This window comes from Branchiostoma floridae, chromosome 3 (genome assembly GCF_000003815.2).
Source record: "Branchiostoma floridae strain S238N-H82 chromosome 3, Bfl_VNyyK, whole genome shotgun sequence".
Lineage (NCBI taxonomy): Eukaryota > Metazoa > Chordata > Leptocardii > Amphioxiformes > Branchiostomatidae > Branchiostoma > Branchiostoma floridae.
This window is the reverse complement of record NC_049981.1, coordinates 28,008,131-28,029,351: the sequence shown is the minus strand read 5'-3', so window position 1 is coordinate 28,029,351 and position 21,221 is coordinate 28,008,131. Positions and strand designations below refer to the sequence as shown.

Here is a 21,221-nt window from a genome sequence, read left to right as displayed (position 1 = left end):
GTGTAACATACCTGGGTCATGGGTCTTGTTTAAAACTTAAAGGGAACGCCTTCGGGCGAAGGACAAACTTTCAAGGGCCTTAAAAGAACTATCAGCACAAAAAGGAGGCATGTTGTTCTTGTAATACGATTGGGTTCCTGATACAGAAAATTAAGTGAGTGACAGTCTTATGTAAAAGATATCAACTGATTTATCTAATGTCAGAAAATGACGCGTACGTCCCACGTGCGAGTGATTTGTCTCAATACAGAGGGGCGCGCGTTGGACTGTACCATTCCGCGCCCACCCCCGCCGGCGGGAAAAGATTGACATATTGCATATGCGCGCCCAATGCGCATTTTGGAAGGGCCATTCCGGCCTGGCATACTTTTCTGCCCATGTCTGGTGGAGCAATGCCGGGTGCTGACGATCAGTAGCTGAGACCACTACCGCCATCGTCATGGTGAAGGGGGAGAGGCTGACCGCTGTCCTGACCGGCGGCCCCCCTTGGGGGTTTCGCCTGAGTGGAGGTCTGGAAGTAAAACAACCCCTCAAAGTCGCCAAGGTAGGTGCCAAGAGCCTTGGCTGTGTGTTGTGGGAGGGGTAGAGAAGGTACGGCGGTCTCCGTGCGTCAAAAAATAGCGCTGCGGACGCTCCACATTCCGGACAGCTATCTCTGACGGGCTCCCGCATACTGGTGATATTGAAGGGGGAGTGTGAAATACGGACGACGTTTTCGACGTGGTTCTTCTTGTTTAGTTTGGCACAACGTCCTCTTCAATGTGTATGTTTAAGTCTGTCCAGGCAAGATGAGCTCGGTAGTAACTTGTCCGGGCCACCCTAACGCGAGAAAAGACGACCATGGCCGCATTCTGTTTGATATCGTAAACCCATCGCCCGCCCTTGGTAACAGGGTATGAGACGTATTATAAAAAGACGCATATCCCCTTATAGAGCGACTAAGCCCGCGGGCTATCCGCGAAAACTTGGACGGACAAGTTTGCGTGGTTGAGATTTTCTGCTGACAAGTCGGGACTTAGGTTTGTTCCATCAGTGTTAAAGCTGATGTAAAGGTTGGGTACGGTGGGAGGTCTGGGTTTGGGACGCGAAGGCTTTTCCCGTCAGAGCCAGAGATCGAGGATAAGCGGCAAGGCATGCCCGACAAGCTAGTGACCAAAAATGGTCGGGTACGAATACACCTCTTGTGGGACTTATCAAGTGGACGCCGTGGTACACTGTGCAGGATTCAGACAAAGCTCCACCCCGTCCCTGCCACTGGGCTTACCTTAATAAACGTGATTTGACAATACAAGACAGGAACTTGTGTTGAATGATATGATCATGTCGTGTATACTTAACTGAAATGACGTTGTACATAGCTTTACATAGCTTCTCATCCTTTCATTTCGCGCACTTCGCTTGCAGATCCAAACTTTTTCCGTATATTTTGCAGGACGATTTATCAAAAACATAAGATGTTAAGTGTAACATTAAGTATGTCCATATTTTCCAGCGCCAGACACGTGGTCTATTAGGATTTAACGCCGTCTGACCCCTTCAGTTTTAATAGGTATCACGTGACCTTGGCCGATGCACGCAACAATGGTACCGTCCGTTCTACTAACCTTGTTCTAGAAATTTCTTCGCTGTTTTCTGGAGTCAGCAAAGTTATATATTTTTATGCATTTATTTATACAATGCAGGCGTACTTTATGTACTTAACGTTAGCCCAAAGCTTTATAGTCAGCATGATTCATGAATCATTGCCACTATTTTGATATGCGATATCCAAAACCATGGATGAGAAATGTTCAACATCAGGCCAGGCAGATGTGCGTCTTCGCTTTCTCTCGAAGTTAGACACAGTAACCATGATGTTTTGAGTCGTGACTCGGTACTTTGCTGGTGATTTATGATCGTGAGAAATTATGTACCCAGCTCAAGATAATATTATGAAAATTCGACGACTTCGTGACACTGTTCCCCATTTCTGGAACAAAAGTGCGAAATATAATAGGCATACTAAACAATTTAATACTTAGTTTCTTCTTCTTGTCCTATTTTCTCCTTTGCTACAGTAATAGGATCTGTCATAAAATGTAGTTAAAACGCATCCCAGAATATGATGTTAGAATCCAAAGACCATTGAGACCAAACTGACTTGTATTGAAATAGGACGAATGTGAAAGTGGGCTTAAGAACAGAACGCTATACAGGCAAGACATTCTTTATATATCTTTGTTTATATTCGTAGCTGTCGGTACAAACATGAACAGCCGTATTTACTAGTCTTAGTAGCAAAATTGACATGTTTGCTGATAAGCCCCAGAGAACAAGATGGCGGACTTTCGGATAAAGTCCCCGGATGTTGCTAGACACGAAGGCACAGCTGTTCACGTCCAAAGATAAACCTGGAATGTTAGCTGATAACCTTGCTTCATTCAACACGATATTCTATACGAAGGACCTAAATATCGCTTCTTACGAGGACGGTATTTAGGAATATTTGACTTAGATCTTGTTTCTATACAAAATATCCATCATGATTATGCAAAATACTAGTACTACATAACGTTATGTTTCGTCTTCACTGACAAAAAATTAGCAGACCAACATGATATGAAATACGTTTGTAGAATATTCTTTATAAAATCACTATGGCGATATGCATGAAGAAATGGGAATTTTGTCGATATATCGCTAGCACAGTCAACACTTTGCATACTTTGTCTGAAGGATGTATGTGGTGTATGATTCTGTTGCATGTTCAAAGTTCGAGTGTTCGAAAATGATTCAGAAAACTGGAAGGTAAGCCATATTTCACCAAATGGGTTTATTCAGAACAAAATCTAGCTTTCATATCAATGTTTTTATGATAATTGTTATCTATCCGATAATAAAAAAAAATTATTAAGAACATAGCAGTTGCCAGTTGGAATAATGCTGGCCTCTCCTTTCAGGTTCAGCACAATGATTTTTTTAGGATTTGTCTCCGTGTCTAGGAGTCATGGCTAATTCTACATTGCCTAGAGAAGGCATATAACAAGTTTCTTTACGTCGCTCCTGCACTGTGTCAACAAACAATTGATAACCTACACTAGCCAGAGTCTGCTCATAGGAGGGTTCGACCCAAAACGATTTCTCACGCGCCATGCTGTTCTACAGTCCGTAGCTGCCAGAGAGGTTTGATTCATGACTTTGACACTTGACTTCGAATACTCAGACATTGGACTATTTCAATAAATACACAGTATCCGTTATGTCCATGAATGTAATGATAACGCTGACATAGTTTCCCCAATAAGTGTTCAAACACCCCGGCGGGTGCTCTGGGTTGCCTTAGCCACGCTTCCCGTTTGTGAATCAAATGAACTTGAAACCTACGGAACTACACAGTTACACATCCAGACAAAGTGTATCCAATATATTGACTTTTTAAAACTTATTTCGTTTGATCTACTCATATAGCAGTTCTAAGACCATCAAACTTTTTTTTTTACTTAAACCCTGGGATGTATGTTTGTTCAACAGTTGTATGTGGACTATGGTTGCATTTCCATTTGTTCATAATGATAATGTTTATTTCATTATTGTATACTATACCTCAGAGAGGTTACGATATGATAAACGCCAGGGTAATAGTTACTAGGGTAATTTACGTGTTTGCTATCGACAAAAATGGCAATTATGAAATTAGAGAATTAAAAAAGAAACTTTACTCCGTGCCACCATGTATTTCAATTCCCCTGAAATAAAAGGTTAGGTATGATAGAACCATCTATAGAATAGTTTCACTTTCCAGACAACCTCTAAATCCAACACGTACATATCTCCTGGTTTGTTTGTTCAGTGCGTCCCCTACTGTCTGATAGCCCAGAGAGTCGCTTGCGAACACTATTTTTACCCGTCGGTGCCTGTGTGTGTGGTTCTAGCCGGGCAGTAACAATATCTTCATGGTGACGATGTTGTAACCAATAGCGCGCACTCACGGGACGTCAGCGATGAGTCTGCGGCCATATTGGTGTCCTACTTTGCATATTAAACACCCCCCAGGTTAATTTTGGACTTCCAGACTAATTCCGGACAAACCTTAATCATTTGAAAAACGATTAACCAAATGAATCAAGATTTGAAATTATGGTCTATTAAAAGGTAATTAATATGTAGATTGCTATTAGATGTCTCCAGGAACAAAGCCAATTCTGGAGAATTCTGGGAACCTGAGCCAGAATTCTGGCCCCGAGTCAGAATTCTGGAGAATTCTGGGAACCTAAGTCAGAATTCTCCAGAATTCTGGGAACCTAAAGCCAGAATTCTCCAGAAGTTTTGTTCCTGGAGACATCGATCATGCAATCTACATATAAATTACCTTTTAATAGACCATAGTTGCAAATCTTAATTCATTTGGTTAATCGTTTTTCAAATGATTAACGTTTGTCCGGAATTAATCTGGAAGTCCAAAATTAACCCGGAGGGTGTTATTAGTAAAACGTAGCTCCAGTGTCTCTCAGACATCTACCGATTCCCTACATTCTCAAATATCTACCCAAAGCTCAGAGAAGACCACGTTACAGTTTGAGAATTAAAAAAGGGAAGGGCAATTTGCTCATGAGAGAGTCCGCTGTGCAAAGCAGATGTACGTGATGATATAGGCACGTGATGTCCGATATAGTCTAGTACATGATGATATCAACACTTGCTGATACTTTAAAGGTAGAGGAACAAGAAACGCGTAGAAAATTAAAAATATCAGACTACTTAGCGTGCTTTCTGCCCAAACTGCTAACTCATCGCAGATAAGTTTCTATGACTTGTGGTTCATTCAGTCAACAAAGAAAGGTTTCGTTTACGATGTAGGGCTGTGGGTATGAAAATGAAGTTTCTAATTGTGTTCGGAATTTACTATTTGTTCAGCAAAGTCAACGTGTCAGTGCATGTTGGAACCCATTTAGGATGTCCATCAACCTTAATATATTGGAGGTCTACAGTTTGATATACTCTCTCTCTCTCTCTAGAAATATAAATAGAAAGATGTAAAAACTATTGCAGTAAATTTGGCGACGTTTCTAGACTGGATATCTAAGTTATTACCCCAGCCCTTGGTTGCCACTGCTTTACGCTCATAAACCTGAGGAGGATATATTTATATCCACAGACGTTGCTACGCTGGGGTAACCCAAATACGGAGTTTCAGAAGTGGTGGCTATAAATTTCCCATTCCATCGGTCCCACAGGACCCCCTAACTGCCCGTGTGAGGGTGGCAAATCGTCCTAACTCTCGTGTTCTCCATAGATATAGGGAATGACACTAATTGTGACTATAAACATCTGGCTTATAGAGAAGACAAATGACGAAGTGGCTTTAAATGTACACACGGGAACCATTGTCGATAATGGCACGGAATGGACATTTGGGGGAGTTGTAGATTATAATCAAAATGACCCTGGAGTAAGTAGGACTACATATGCAAATGTACATAAATTCAATACCAAAAGCATCTGATTTAACCCTTTGGGAAAATGTAAAACGTTTAATTCAAATTCCTCAACTTTGGCCAGAGAAGTTACCAAATGCTTCTTTAAGTACACTCTGTAAAACAAGTTTTTTCCTAAGTTTGTCATAGAATAGACATACAGGTATTACATTACAACGGTGGTTGACAGTCAGCCTGGTTGTGAGTTATCAATACTTTCAATATATGCCAGTTTTATAGCTTTAAAACAAGTGCAAATACGGTGATCAAAGCGTGAAATACGATGAGCTGAAAATTACTAGTAGTAGTACCTAGGGTGGTCGTCAGGAGAAGTCAGACATGACCAATCCCAGAGACGACAGAGAATCTGATAAACTCCTGAACACTTTTGTGTACATTCGCTATCTATGGCCCAAGGCCTCTATCCGATGATGCCCCCTGATTGAGAATCGATCCTCCCGGCATTATAAAGGGTGTAAACACTGGCAAGGTGCATTACAAACAAGCCTTGTACTGGGCATTTGTGATACAGTTGATGGACTTTAAGTCTCTGAAAATGATTTCCAGAGACTTAAAGTCCAATAACTGTATACTTGATTAGGTATAAGGACAGTGATTCTTTGAGTTTGTTATTGTTCCAGCGATGCAGATGTTTGTGTCGTATGATCATGAATTCTTACCGTTATTGACATGATTACTGTTCATTCAGCTGGCTAATTCTGTACACATAGGCGGCTCTAGAATGTCGTTGTTTACATCATAGACGGCCAAGTTTTACTTGTTTACGAAGGGGAAAATGCCCAAGTCCAATGTCAAAAGCATTCCTTTCTTTCCATTCCTAGCGTTCTGAACCATGAAAGTTCATTGTCCTTCGACTTTGAAAGCATTCATTCTCAAGTTATCAATCCTTAAGGTCACAAAACGCCTGGGATCAAATCTACCTTGAAGAGAGACGCTTGGCAAGATGCCCTACTTTCACCACCAGAGGAGATGTTTTAACAAGATTTGGTTGGAATCAAAGTGACACTACATGTACGCCAGGCTGTATCCGCATCCATCGGCTGCGTGTCTTGATAATACCTGACAACTAATCGGAAATGGGGTGTGATGGTTGGTTGAAACGGAGACGCTTTGGAAGACACTCTGTTTATGCATAACAGCAAGAGCTACTTCGAAATTGTTTGGTTTGATTTGGTCAAATGTTGTTTTGTTTTTTTCTGCTCGGTCAAGTGCCGGGTATTTGCACAGATATGTGATATCCAATAGTTATGTGTTCAGAATATCATTCAAATAGCAAGGAAAACCCCAAATTGACAGAAACGTTGAGCGGACTACATGCTTACCTTACCTGTACTTCAAATTCACGACCATCCCCGTGAATTGAATTAAAATTTTATATTGTTGATAATGAAAAGTAAAGTTTCTACATGTAACTGATGGGGCGAGTGGAAATTTCGAAATAATCTGTACTGTGCACACGTAGGTAGAACGAAAACAAAACTTTGGTATCAACTACTCTAATACATGTTCTTATACAAATTTTAAAAAAAGTTTCGATCTTCCCTGTATGATTTCAAATGGGATAAGCATTATCATTAACGACTTAAATTTGACACTTCCGGTGTGCTGATATTTACTAGAATTTACCCAAAGTCTTCAAATTCATGTCATAATTGATATGTCTCAAGGAACCATAAGTACCGTTGAAACAAAGCAGGGCCTTTCGGGGCTCCAGTGATACGACTCTAAAGTTTAGTTGTTATAGCTATTGTTTATCAGTATTTTGTACAGCATATGGCCTCCATATCCCTGCTGTGGCCTAACGTGTGCTAAGTAGCTTGTCCCTTTCGGCATTATCTTGACGGATTTGTTGTTTAAGGAGCGCGGATTAACCTTACCCAGCCGCAGGCAGTCCTCATGCTTTCCGCATGACGTCATGTTGCCTGTATACTCCTGCGTCTTATCGTCTGGCACAGGCCGGGCTAAGTCAGCATGTTGTGCCAAACCATTAATGTCGACATTTTGAAAGTCACAGAACAAAAGTATTTTTGAAACATTAGTTTTGAGGCAGGCATTTGAATAGACGTTTACGTAGTCTATGAAGAGTTTAGGGTGATCAACAAGAGAGTGATTCGACGTAAGCTCCTCAAATACTAACAATTAGGAAACACGAATTTCATAAATCATATTTCCGCAATTACTTGATCAAGTTGTCGAACACTTCGTTTTGTTTGCTGATTGTATAGTTAGAAAACGTAATGGCTGTCTGAACAGAGACCTGAACACCATTTTGTGAAGTTATTAGAAGAATATCGTAATGTCACCACAGTTTCAACTTTTTTCACACACGAATATGCGTGTAAATCTGCACGAATGACATTCACGTTTCCATGACAACGGTGGGTGAGGCCAGTATTCACCCCAAGGGGGTGAAGCGTACTTATTTTGGTCAAGGTCAGGTTTAGATGACCAAACTGGCTGCACCAAATCTAAAAGCGAAAATTCCAGAAATTGGTTGGTAAGGGAGGGACAGGATATTTCATTGATGACAACAGCTTTGTTTAGTCACGGATCGTGACCTGCAAACAGAAATAGTAATAAACATGATAATCATATGATTATTTGTACACACACCCTCCCCTCTACGAATATGCCATGGGCGAAAACAGCACTCAGAATACGAATAACAGTGGACAAGTATTGGATACTGATAGTTTTGTGGATTGTTTTATTTTGCACTTGTTTCGTTCAATTTCGCTACTTGTGTTACATTCATCAATTTAGTTGAACCCGCTGTGATCCCATCTTATTCCTAAGAGCACAGGTTATATAAATGTGGCATATCTATATAAACAGAAGCAGTATGTCCATTCTGACTGACCTACTTGAGTTGAATACTTCTAATTCCAACTTTTTTGTTTGCCCTGGGCGGACCCCGCCGTGCGTGAGACGTCCCCTTTACTTGACTCAAATGTAATCCTCGAAAATATGAAATTCTAGCCGGTAGCTAATGCTGACATCCGGAAACGGAAGTATGGATGAATCCATTCACACAAACCCAGCCAACAATAATAACTATTCATACAAGCATACACCAACAATGACTGCCTTTTGAATCATGTATCATGTACAGAGTCGTGACGTACACCCCGCCATGTGTGGTTTCCCCTTCCATGTTGTATTTGACATGTCTGAGTTATTTATAAGTCTGAAAAGCAGACGACACTAAGTTCTGGGGACGTGCCGTGTCGTGTCGGTACCTTGGGGAATACGGCCGGGAAAATGGTCTTTAAGAGCGAAAAATTCATACAGGTGAGAAGAAAATTCTTCTTCCTAAACTAACCAGCGCTAGTAAGTCTTTTATGCCAGATATTTGGTGGCGATTTTGTGGTATACTTGCAGGTTGTACCGGTACCACTCATGAAGAAAAGGACGTGAATCTTTCTCGTATATTTTTTTTGCTGCCGATTTCATTAGAAACTGTATACTTTGCAGAATCGTGCTTCTTTCTCCTGTTAAATGTCAGACACCAGCTTCTTAGATATCTCTCCTAAGTACCATTACGTCATTGTCTACACGGGCCCTCTGATGTGAATTCTGCGAACGTCATGGTCTTCACGATATCCTCGATTCTTAAATGATTTTTGTAATGTTCCTAGTAATTAAGACAAAAGAACAGGTGGAGGTGTATCGCCGTAAAGTAGAGCTAATTAATTCTGTCACGTTGGTCTGCCGGGGTTTGAGACGGGTGACAGTAAAAAACATGAGCTTCTCTGACCAGGGAGCTTTTACCTTTACAGTGACCCGATTTTGTGGTGCTTAACTATCTTGTCGTACACAGAATGCCTCTGCAATCTGTTTACTTCTCCTTTTAAGACGATGTTGAACAGAATCTTGCTTGTACTTCAAACAGATAAACGACCTCTCAAGTACGCACCATATTGATGGTGGGAGGGGAGTGCATGTTTGGAATGGGCAGGCCCTTTAGGAGCTTGAAGGCACGAATTAGGTTTTCTGTTGCAGGGAATGAAGCTTACGCATGAAACCCACGGTGTATGGCACATACTGGGCAAATATTGTGTTACAAGAAGGGGAAAGGTCTTTCTGTATGTAGCAATGACTCATACTTCAACCAACACCAAGGCAGACATGGCATAAACAAACATGGCGCAGTGATGGCAAAGGACAGATCCTGTTTTGATTGTATGTGTGTGTGGGGGGGGGGGCGTAATTGTATATGTGATATTAGGAAATAGGATTTTAGAATGATCATCAGGCTCATTAACGAGACAACATACATGTAGGTTTTGCAGTAATACCGATATGTGTATATGTATGATATGATAAAGTCATGGCTGCTTCTAACGATACGCTAGGCGGATAGATTACCTTCTCTATTGCGTTTGCTGTGAACTCTAGGTCATTGCTCAAGTCCATGTGTACCTGTTTTCTGTCAATCTCAGGAAGCCTGTATTTTTATTTGTTATAAGCCTAGGGAGATAGTCGCCAGGGGTCGTGACCGAACAAAACTTCGCACTGCGCAGACTCCAACCAACAGCTGCGGGGCACAGCAATGACGCAATCCGCATTGTTTCAGACGTACTTAGATATCAGATATCTCTAACAATCACGAAAAAGGTTTCATGCGTTCAGAATCGTTCAGTAATAGGAATGAAGAAAGTGGTAATTCTTGGCATTACTTTCTAAGTAACCATCACTTATATTGCCCTGTTACGAACGTCAGAAGCTGCTGCAGACCTTGGTGCTCAAACAGCAATGTGTCATTTTTCTAGAGTTTGATTAGTAATCATGTATTTTAAGAATTTTTTATCAATTGTGCACGAATCACATGAGTTTCTAAAGAGAATCGCCAAGAGTGACCAAATACTAGTTATGCCGTATAATTACTTATGCTATTGTCAGATATTGATACATCAAATTAATAAAAATGCCTTATATTTTGTTGACTGGATCAATCGCATATATAAAGGCAGAAAACTTATTCCTAGCTAAGAACCGGGTGCGTTAGCTAATTAAAGCAAGTGAAATTGCGATACCGTCCCGGAAATTCCAGGGAAACAAGCTCCTTTATATAGAAACTAAACCGCGGCTTGCCTTCTGTTTTTAGAACACAGATGCCTTCGCCATCTCACATGTCAGTTTTGTACAACTGAAACATGAAATGATATAAAACATGTACCATAGAATTGATCACGATTTGAAATCCATAGTAAAATGTTGTTTGTAAGACGTACAGCTTCTTCAAACTGTCTGTCTATTAATATGCCCCTCACACTTTCTCTACGTGACAACCGTACAAAACCTTGTATCGTCATGTTGCCGATATGACGACAGGTTCAAATGTATGATTGCTATATTTGCGGACATTTCTGGTCAACTTTCCACCAATATCCGGAATGCTGACATTTTTATCATCATTGGGATTAAAGACGCCATCTTTTGTCGTAAACTTCAGATGTCGTAAAATATCGACGGTGGCTGAGTGCGCATGTCTAGGTTTGTAGATGACTGACGGCTGAGTGTGGCACATGTACTTGCAGGTGCGGAAGAAGAGCAAGGCGCACGGCTCTGGGCTTCAGGAGGGGGACGAGGTCTTGGCTGTGAACGGGGCGCCGTGTCAGGACGTCACGCACAAGGATTGTATGGGCATAGTGGAGGGATCGACAGATAGACTGGAATTGGAAGTTCTCAGGTACGTTCTGAGCCTAAATGTCTATAAACAGCCGGGTTGTGAGTGTTCTTGATATAAATTTACTTCTTAACGACTGCATAAGCAAGTATTGCCGGTTATACAGTGTTCAGTAGTATATGCCAAAAATCAAGCCGTAAATTCGCATCGCCATCTGGAACTGTCCCAAGGACAAAGTACAAAAAGGGAGTGGCAAAATCACTCGAATGAAGTCCACATCTTATTCGAAGGAAATAACCGTTGACAACATATAGGTTATTTATGTACAGTGATATTTTGCATTTGATGATTCACCTAACATATCTTATCATGAATCATGAATTTCTATTTTCATCTATCTTGTAAAATTTCTGGACCTGATTTGAGAGAGTGACTAAGGCGGTCATTGTTGCGACCAAACCTCCATGCCTCAGTAGCCCAAGCCAGGGAAGACATATTAGGCGCGGGTGTTCTGGTGTATAAGGAAGTTGGCTTAGTCCATTTTTGATGACGGACGACCCCTGTTTGAAATATTTTGTTCCAATAAGTGGTGTGAGGGCATTGTGACGCTTTTGCACTCAAACAGCATTTTGATACATATTGGATTGCAATGGTTGTTAGCTGCAGTATTACAAGTCTTGAAAGGATTTCTTCATGAAAGGTTTGCATGGGCTTGATGTTCAACCATACTATTTCCGTCGGTTATCCAACTTGTGGATGCCATCTCTCTTTTCTATCCAGAAAACGTCCAACGTACAACGTGCAGCAAGCGGGACAGACGACAGAACAAGAAGAGTCTGGAAGTAAGCTAGAGATCAAGGTCAATTCTGTGGCAAAGAAGGACAAGCAGCACGTGTCCACCCTCCAAATCAAGCCAGTCACAGTCTCGGCCAGCTCAGTCAAGAGTGAGAGCAGGAGAGAGGTGTCAGCAATTACGGTTGCTAAAGAGGAGTCGAGCCAACAATCGCAGGTGGTTAGATCGACCGAGTCCGAGTACTCAACTTTAGAGAGGAAGTCCAAGAACGTGTCCAAAGTAAACGGCCTAGGGCAGGTATGTACTAATTTCTGTGATGCAACATACTATAACCAAAGTTTTTGTTAATGTTGAACACATTAGTCATTGTGATTCAAAACCATCACTTCAATACCAACACAATCACTAATCTAACGGCGTAATGCATCATGTTCTCAGCTCAATCTTTATAAAGTTCTCAACCATTACGCCATACACTTGAAAACTTATCGGTCGAATGTCGTCCCATTACAGGTCAGTGTCTTCAGCGGTAGTGCACGTACAGAAGAAGAAGAGTCAGGTGAAAGAAAGACACAAGGATTTTCCTACTTGAAGCCTGGAGACATCCGAAGCTTAGGCCAATCCGGTTCTCCAGAAGACAAGCAAAAGAGAGCACCACCACCCACAGCAGCTAGGTCGAGTCAAGAATACCCTGTCAACCCTCCACCATCATATTCCCGTGCCTTAAACGAGTCTCAATACCAACAGGCCTACAGCCCGACCAGCGGCCAACCAGGTGACCAGCCATTTGAAGAACAAGAACCGCCATCAAGTGCCTTCCGCTCTGTTAGGCCTCCAGGGCCTATCAAATTAGAGCCTCAACAAGGCCACGGCATCAACAGTCAGCCAGGCCACCTCCTTCGGCAGCAGCAGCAGATACAAGAACCCCAACCCGTTACAGCTACCCAGCCTGCGGTACAGAGGCCAACGCCTATAAGACAACAGCCCGCGACTGTGTATCAACCAGAACGCCAGGCGGGCTCCCCTCATACCTGGTCGGCCGGCGTTCCGAAACAGGAACCAGTTCCATCATCACAGCCGGCAATCCAACAGCCGGCGGGGTCGTATCCGTTTGATCAGCCAACACCATCATACAGTCAACCCCCGGCATCTGCACCCACTTACACGTGGAACCCTACTGGAAGGTCTAAGCCCAAGACCCCTATCACTCCTACCACGCCAACCGAAGCGTCGCCAAACAAGGTCTTCAGTGTGTTTGACGTAGGAGCGACTTGGGAACCACCAAAAGAAGAAGAAACAGGAAACATGATGAATGCGAAGCCCAAGGCACCTATGTTCAAAGTAAAGAAGTTCGACTTCAAGCCGCAGACATGGTCTGAAGGTTCATCTTCTGGAAGGCCCATGACGCAGGAGGACTTCCAAACTATGGATCTTCCGCTGGGGCCTATGGGGCAGTATCGTAATAAGCAACGAGAGATGCTGGCCTATGAGAAGTCAGGAGCGGTTTGGTCACCGAGTGGAACAACCCCAGTGTCCGGTCCGAAGTCGTGGTCTCCGGGGGGAGGTGAGGTGCAGGAGAGACCTCACGAGGTACGTGAACAGCCCTGGTCTCCGACCGGGAGGCCACAAGCTCCTCATGTGCAGTCTCCTCAGCCTGCCCCGGCGGTGTGGTCTCCTGGTGGAGGTGGGGGACAGGCACCAAGAGCAGCCCAGCCAGTGTCGTTTCATCCCGGTGGTGGAACAGAAGATCACGGTCCGCAGCCCACGTCTAATGGCGTGTGGAGGCCGTCACAGATGCCTCCATCATCGCAGGGGTACTACTCTGGTGAGCGAGACAGCGGGATCTGGTCTCCAACAGGTACACAGGCGACAGCCCCCTCGAGGTCCTTCAACGACACTGACGGCCACGGTTCACCAGCCTCGTTTGACCCTCGGCCGAAGATGGTCTCGGCACAATCGTCATCAGCCAGATCTGCAGCGGCCTCGCTCAAGAAACCAGGTGAGATCGTTGTGCATGTTGACTTTGCGCCACAAGACTACTCTAGTACATCAGATTGTTCATTTCTTTGGTGACTGTTAATATCACCTCGATAGTTAAGATAAGTAACAATCGGATGAACCTGAAAATCTATTCTCCTGTCTGTCTCTCCTGTAATTAGATCTTGCGCACTGTATCTGTTCCTGTTCTATTCCAATGCTCTGTATTATTTTGCTCTTCCTGTTGAATCTATTTTCCGCTCTGATTCTTTATATTCTATCTTTTCTGCTTTCCTCGCGGCAGCAATTGAATTTCTATTGCCAAAGAATTCTAAACTAACTGGATGCAAAATACACGTACCCAAAACTTACTTGGCATGTAGAAAACTTCAATGCTTTTCCTACTTTTGCGATTCCAACAGATAGTATTTTAATTCAATGTCTTGCATGACAAAATTGCATTGGTATTCGTTTGCATTGCAAAGCATTCTATTCAAACAGTGTAACCTCGAAGTACAAATTTCATATGGACAAGTGGTAAAGAATTGACACTACTTTTGGGCAAACGTTTGGATGCCGTTTCCAGTTGAAGACTCGTATTGTACTAAATATTGAATTGAGCAAAACGTTTTGTCTTTACGCGTGCTTTGTCCATTTTGTACCTTATCTGTTGGAATGGTAGCAGCTTTGATTGCCTCGTCCCGAAAACGGCATTTTCAATTTTTAGGACATCTGCTGATAATCACTGCAGACTAGATAATCACTACAGACCCATTGACCCATTTCTGACGTCACATTTCCGCGAGGTCACGTGTCAGAGGTGGGTCAGGTCAACACGAAGTTCCACCGAAATCGATGAAAATATCACACCTATATGAACCTGTGACATCAGATCGAGCCGTGAAAATGCCTTTTTAAGGGATGCCTTTCTTTCTCTCTTGTCTGTCATTGATACGCAGGCGTTCTCTCTCCTTTCCTGCCCCTGTTCTCCTGCAGAGATGTGACCCCCCTGGGGCCGTTACATTTGTAAGCGACCTGGCTTGCCCTCTTACAGAACATCCGCCTTCACATATTTGACAACGCCTCGTTGGCGACATATTCTGGTTAAACCTCACGACGAGTTTGTCAATCGTGGTGGGTAGGGTGTCAATCGATCCTCCTCGATACCTAAACAAGACGGATAAGAGATGAAAAACTAAGCTTGGATCCTTACAATTACGAGAAAGTGTTTCGTGTGTCTAATACGCATGTCGTGATGTAGTTGAAGTGATATGATATTTAATCACCTTGCTTATGACCATAACCTTTAGTAGATAATGGGAAGTATCTATAAATTGTAAAAAAAACTGCTGCCTGCTTTCCTTCGAACTGTGCTTTTTCGAGCTTTACTCTCCTTTCCTTCTTTTATCCTTTTTAGCTTCATGTGATTATGTCTCCAACTTTGACCCAAATATGCATGTTTACGATTTGTTGGAAAATTTGTCACCTTTGCCATTCAATAGATGTATTTACTCACATATAAAGTAGACTAGCCATGACTTGGCAGTTGGAAATAAAGTAAGCTAATGCGTCCTAAATACTATGCATACACGCAGCATTGGCTTGTCAGGAGGACTCGATCCAACATCAATGTCCAAGTCACTGTCTCGCCCATTTGGAACCACTGCAGACCGCTGCTTAAGACAAGTTTTATATCCAATATTAACAGCAAACAAAAAATACGTCTGACAGCGTAGAAACATGAAATCTTTGGCCACGGCGATGGTGATACAAAATTTTCCAAACAAGAATGGTCATGCTCAAATAACTAGTATGCTACTGAAATTTCAATTGTTCAATCGTTAAGACAAAGATTTTACAAGTAACAATTGATCATAGCACATCCACTGGTCGGCCTTTTAGATGCTAAGAAAATAATGTGGTGCCTTGGTCTGACAAAATTTCTGCAAAAAAAGTCCCCACGACAAGCCTAGATGCTGAGAAATTAGCATACCGCATGATGCAGTACTGACACACTCACTTGGTACACTCACAGACAAAGCATGAAACAGCATGGGATTGATGCATGTCTGTTTGTGCCATTTCAGGTGATTTAACGCCTGCGCCCACAGGTGACAAACAACCTGGCCCTGCCCTAGTGGCTACAGGTCCTGTAATGATGAATGGAACCGTGCATGTCAATATTGAATGGCAAAATGAGCCTAAATCAAACGGATACGGCGTCCGAACCCCCGCCACCATAACACTTGAAGAGCCATTGAAAGTATCAGACGAGGAAGACCTCTACCCACCCGAAGAAAGGTATAAAGTTAAGATCTGCCACCGGCTTGCCCGGGCATTGCTGTCGCGACATAACCGATTCTCTCGGGGCGGGAGGATGTTCTGGAAAAGGCGCCTGCGGGCTCACAAGTGGGAGGCCGATCCTTTCGGCCCGGCCGTCCACCCCAGGGACGCCACCCCTCAGGAGTTCCGTCCGGGGGTTGACGTGCCGGACGTCCCCGAAGATCTCTACCAGCTCGTGCTGGAGGAGATACGAGAAGGTCCGGCCGACGATGACGTGGACGAAACTGACCTCGACTATCCTTATAATTCTCCAGGGGCACCTGGGAGGGGCGGCAAAGCTGTGGGACCGACGAGAGTAGGCCCGCTTCCCAGCTATCTCAACATACAAGAGGAGCAGACAAGAAACGCATCGGAGCATTTCATGACCGTCAAGCCAACTCCGGCCCTCACGTCCCAAGAACCATTGAAACCAACCCTTCAGACCTTACCGACACGCAGTTACCTGGAGATCCAAAAGGAGGCGAAGCCAGAGCCGGAAAATGCTGCCGAAAAAGAAAAGAAACAAAAACAAAGACTCCACCCGAAGTCAATTAGTGAGTATTATAACCTCCCTCCTGAGGCTGCATTGCCCGAAAAAGACACGACGAAGAGGATTCCCGTTTCGGAGATTGAGCCAATTAACTTTAACGTTGATTTGGAGGATAAGTCTCGCTGCACACATCAGACGCCCGAAATGCTGTCCCACGATGCAGCCCGAAGGCTGGCGGAAGCAACATTCTTCGAAGAGGGCAAAGGAGCCAATATGTTCATGAAGAGAATGGAGCGGATGTCCAAATATGTCATAGACGAAAGCAACGTCAAAAAGGCTCCCCCAAAGCCTCAAGTGTCTCCCAACGTGCCGCAGTACCAGTACCAGAAGCAGCAGCAGCAGCAGCAGAAGGGGACTCCGACAGTGCAGGAGATGAAGGAGATGATGTCGCAGGTGACGTACAAACGTCCTCCGAAAAGTCCGTGGGAAGCTGCCATGGAGGGGTCGGGGAAAATCGATGATGCCTTCAGCCACATACGGGGCAATAAGCTTCTGCTTGATGTGCCGCCCGGTAGTCAGCAGGAATACGACCCGTTTGATCCCACCCTGCCATTCCCAGGCTCGCAGCCAACTGATCTCGGTGGGGAGGGTGTCCCAAGTTGGACATCCCAAGATGGTATGAGTATGAATGAGAAGTCCACTTCACCGACCGGGCCGCAATTCAAAGATTACAACGCGAAGCCCCGCGGATGGGTAAGCAGTGGAGGAGGTTACCTGAGCGACCAGCTTGCTACAGATTACGAGTCCGACACTAACCTGTCCACAGCCAGCGCACCCTCACGCCAGCAACTGTTCAAGGTCTCAAAGGTGACAGGAAAAGAGCCGTCCGTCTGGCTGCCCGGACAGTAGCCCGGACAGCAACACGGACAGCAACTCTCCTTTATTTCTCTCTATTTGCTGTCTCCTCATCGGACCTTTGACATTCACGCCTCAGTGCTGTCTCTCAATTCGACGGACTCTGTCTTCCTCTCAGCTACATTTCATCTTCATGGACTTTCTCATGTGTAACATTAGGTTCAACTTTACATCATCTTGAGAACTCATACTTGCTTTAATATTTATCATGACTTAGTACCTTTATAATGACTCTTACTGTAACTTTATGGAAGAACTTGTCATCATTAGACAGCCTCTCAATGTCATCCTCTGGCTACCTTTACTGGACATCATTGGAACTGCTCTATAGTGACTGTCATCTTGATACTTCTTTTGATCCTATCTAAGTGCCATTGTTCCTGTAATCAACTCTGTTAACATAGATATCTCGGTCACTGTACGGTTATTTCATATACATTCTTGTCTCTTAGACTAACCATTGTGTATCAGTCGTGCTATTTCTCATGTCATTATAATCTACGCCGTGACTGCATTTTACGTTGCTCGTTTCTACATTTGTTCTAGAAGATTAACGCAAGTGTGTTGAACTGTTTTCATGGATTATGTTTCATATTGCATTCACAATCTTACATCGACGTGACCTACTATTTCTTCTTGCTTTGGTTGCCTCCAAAGAACTAGCATCAAACACTACTATTTCTGCACTAATATTGTTGATATACATGGTTAGTTGATATACATGATAGCAAGATATTTAACAAGACAACAAATTAGGTCAAGGTGAGAAAGATTCAATCATACAAGAGAAAGTTTACCAAAATAACTTTTGTAAGCTAAGGGATTGCGCCACTTACTGTCTATTAATGTCCCGATGAAAAGGACACCATCGCATAGCAAGGCTTCTTTTAATGTATCGCATAGTCAGCTTGCAACGTAGCGATGAAGATATAGCCATAAAAATTTTCTTTTTTCTTTTGCATTTAACATTTTCTTGGTGATAAATAAAGCTATCTCAATGGAATTTAAAAGGATCGGATCCTAAGATGATTGCTTATGAAATTGCCTGCTGTCAGAATCGAATAGTTAAAATGATGAGAACAAACTTTTGAAAAGTGTTAAGTTTCAAGTACGTATTGGTACCTAACCAACAAGACTACTTTACACACGACGATGAATAAGAAGCCCCTGCTCTTTTGGAACATGTCCTTGTCTTTCTTTCACACCTCAATGGTTTGCCTTGTGCATGGAAATGAAAGTGGGATGAAACTATGATGTAAAAGATGTCATTCTATACAGCATTCCTGCACATCCAAAAGTCAATTACAGTCAAGACCACAAACAGAACACCACACATAAATGTCTTCAATTTGATGAAGTATCACGCAGACAAGATCTAAGAAATTTATATTGATTCATGGTCGAAACGTTTGTAGTTTTAGAAACTTATTCACATTATACTTATAGTCCATAGACTTGGTCGCCTTAGTTTAAACCAACTGAAACCATCCAAAACGGGTCATTGTGTTCTATTTTTTTCTTTCCTCATGCTGAATCATCGTGTCCTTCCTGATTTATAAGAAGAATATTTTCTTTAATCTACTTATTTCTGATATGCATGCAAAACATACGAACTCGCACTCGCACAGCAACCACTTGTAAGGTCTAATTCATGCCCTGATTTTGCGCTCTTCCCGCACCGATTTTACACTAGGGAAGAGCTAACGTTTTAAAAACAGAGCACGATTCTTTTCAGGTGCCCACAGCAGCGGGTTCAGCTAGACAGCTGAGGCCCCAACACCTGTACATGGGCCATGGTCAGCCGCCACAGCCACGGCCTATGTCACCAATGCGACCGTTGACTCCCCAACGGCCAACCACGCCGCCATACTGGCCATCGTCTAGATCATCGACGCCCACGCCATATTGGCAGCGCAAAGCTACTCCTCCAGAAGTTGCGCCACGCAGCCAATCCCGCAGCCCCGGCCCTGGTACAGCCTCCACGTCATCTTGGCGATGGACGATCCCCAGGTCGGAGGCCACACCTAAGAAAAAGTCCCCCACAAAGGCACCGACGCCGTTTACTGTAGCGGCATTTCAGCCCTCTCCCAGTCCTCGGGCAACTAGTCCTGTCGACGTTTCTTGGCGCCGAACGATGTCCTTAACCGCAGGTACCCCCGACTATGGGGTGCCGCCCGAAAGGTCCCCAACGCACTTTACTCAGGCTTCTTTCTTACACTCGCGACAACAAGTTCCCATGGAGAAATTGGGTAAAGGCGCCAAAATGTTCCAGAAGCAAAAAGAGCGTTCAGAAAAGTTCGTCATCGACGAAAATACAGTTGCTCGAACGCCCATAAGACGTGCGGAGAGAGAGAGGTCCTCTTCGTCATCATCTTCCTCACACGTTAGCAAGGCCCGGCTAACGCCATGGGAGGCAGCAGCTACCATGGGAACGGTAGATCCCGCCTTTTCCAGTATTGATGTGGAGATGAAAGTACATGGCAGTCCTTACAAAGCTAGAGTGGCCCACACGGTGATGGACGCGGCGGGCAGCAAGGCTATGCCATCACCGCCCGCAGAATGGAAGAGGACGCAGATGAACGGTCAGCAGTGGTCCCCAACCGTAGCGTCTTACGTCACAAAACCTCGCTTCGACGCCCGGCAGATGAGCATGTCGCCTACCATACAGCCCGCCAGAGTCACGCCGTTCGCCTTCACCTACAACCCTTCAATCAAGGCGTGGTCGCCTCAACACGGCATGCGTGGGGCAGAAGAGTGAAATGTTCAATGATAGCAAGGCATTACTGGTTTAGGCTCGGATACAACGTGGCGTCTTGGTATCGAACACTATGTCATATCACTCAAATCTCAGTCAAGGGAATGAGACGAAATGGCATCAAAAATTGGAAGCGATTCTTTTACTTCAAACTTTGCTTGTAAATTTATGCATTTGTCAAGAATCACGATTGTGACAGCTGAACTACTATAGGGACTACCGCATGAGATGCAGCTATGCGACTATGATGAGGTAGCCAGTTACCATGGCAAAAACAGAGGAGGAAGAGCAAATGCCACGAAGGACAGAGGATAGAGACCGAATCATCATGCTTTCTAAAGCGCGGACGATTTGTTACGAAGAGCCTGTCTGCCTGGTACATCACCAAGTGAGGAGAGTCAAGAAGAGCCAAATCTCACAGACTACCTGAAAGTAAGACCGCCGTAGTGAACCTTGGCAGTATTTGGATCTGTACTTTTGTGTCATCTTGACACCATCAGCTGGTTATGTACCGGGCAGGCCTAGTTGCGGTGGAGGGCAGGCACAAAGATATGGAAACGCGGAAGCTGCAACTGCCTGGTAAAGAGTACGGAAGACGGAGCTGTTGTGGTCAGGAGGTTGTGACTTGGTTATGGTTAAGTTGACACTGCAATCGAAGGTTAATGAAGTCGATCTTGTATATGATCCATGTATGAACTTTTCTAATAGCAACTACGAGAAGGGTACATGCAGTGTTGTAGATTGGTTAATATGTAACCAAAACTAAATGACACTGGACCATTTACCAACTCGTTAGACGGAACACACATAGATGGTTGCCAAATATCTCAGTTCGCACAGTATTGGATCTCTCCTGAATTTCCGTT

At 43.8% G+C, this 21,221-nt stretch overlaps 1 protein-coding gene across 1 annotated transcript in view; it reads left to right on the top strand.

Moving 5' to 3' along the window:
• The first annotated feature begins 292 nt into the window (after positions 1 to 292).
• LOC118410855 (nascent polypeptide-associated complex subunit alpha, muscle-specific form-like) overlaps positions 293 to 21,221 on the top strand; it is a 22,181-nt gene continuing 1,252 nt past the window's right edge. The window contains exons 1-6 of the mRNA XM_035812712.1: positions 293 to 544; positions 11,015 to 11,166; positions 11,884 to 12,193; positions 12,410 to 13,895; positions 15,961 to 17,552; positions 19,336 to 21,221. The exon at positions 19,336 to 21,221 is cut by the window's right edge and continues 1,252 nt beyond it. Coding sequence (XP_035668605.1) covers positions 440 to 544; positions 11,015 to 11,166; positions 11,884 to 12,193; positions 12,410 to 13,895; positions 15,961 to 17,552; positions 19,336 to 20,358 — 4,668 coding nt within the window. The 5' untranslated portion in view covers positions 293 to 439 and the 3' untranslated portion in view covers positions 20,359 to 21,221. The remainder of the gene's footprint in view (positions 545 to 11,014; positions 11,167 to 11,883; positions 12,194 to 12,409; positions 13,896 to 15,960; positions 17,553 to 19,335) is intronic.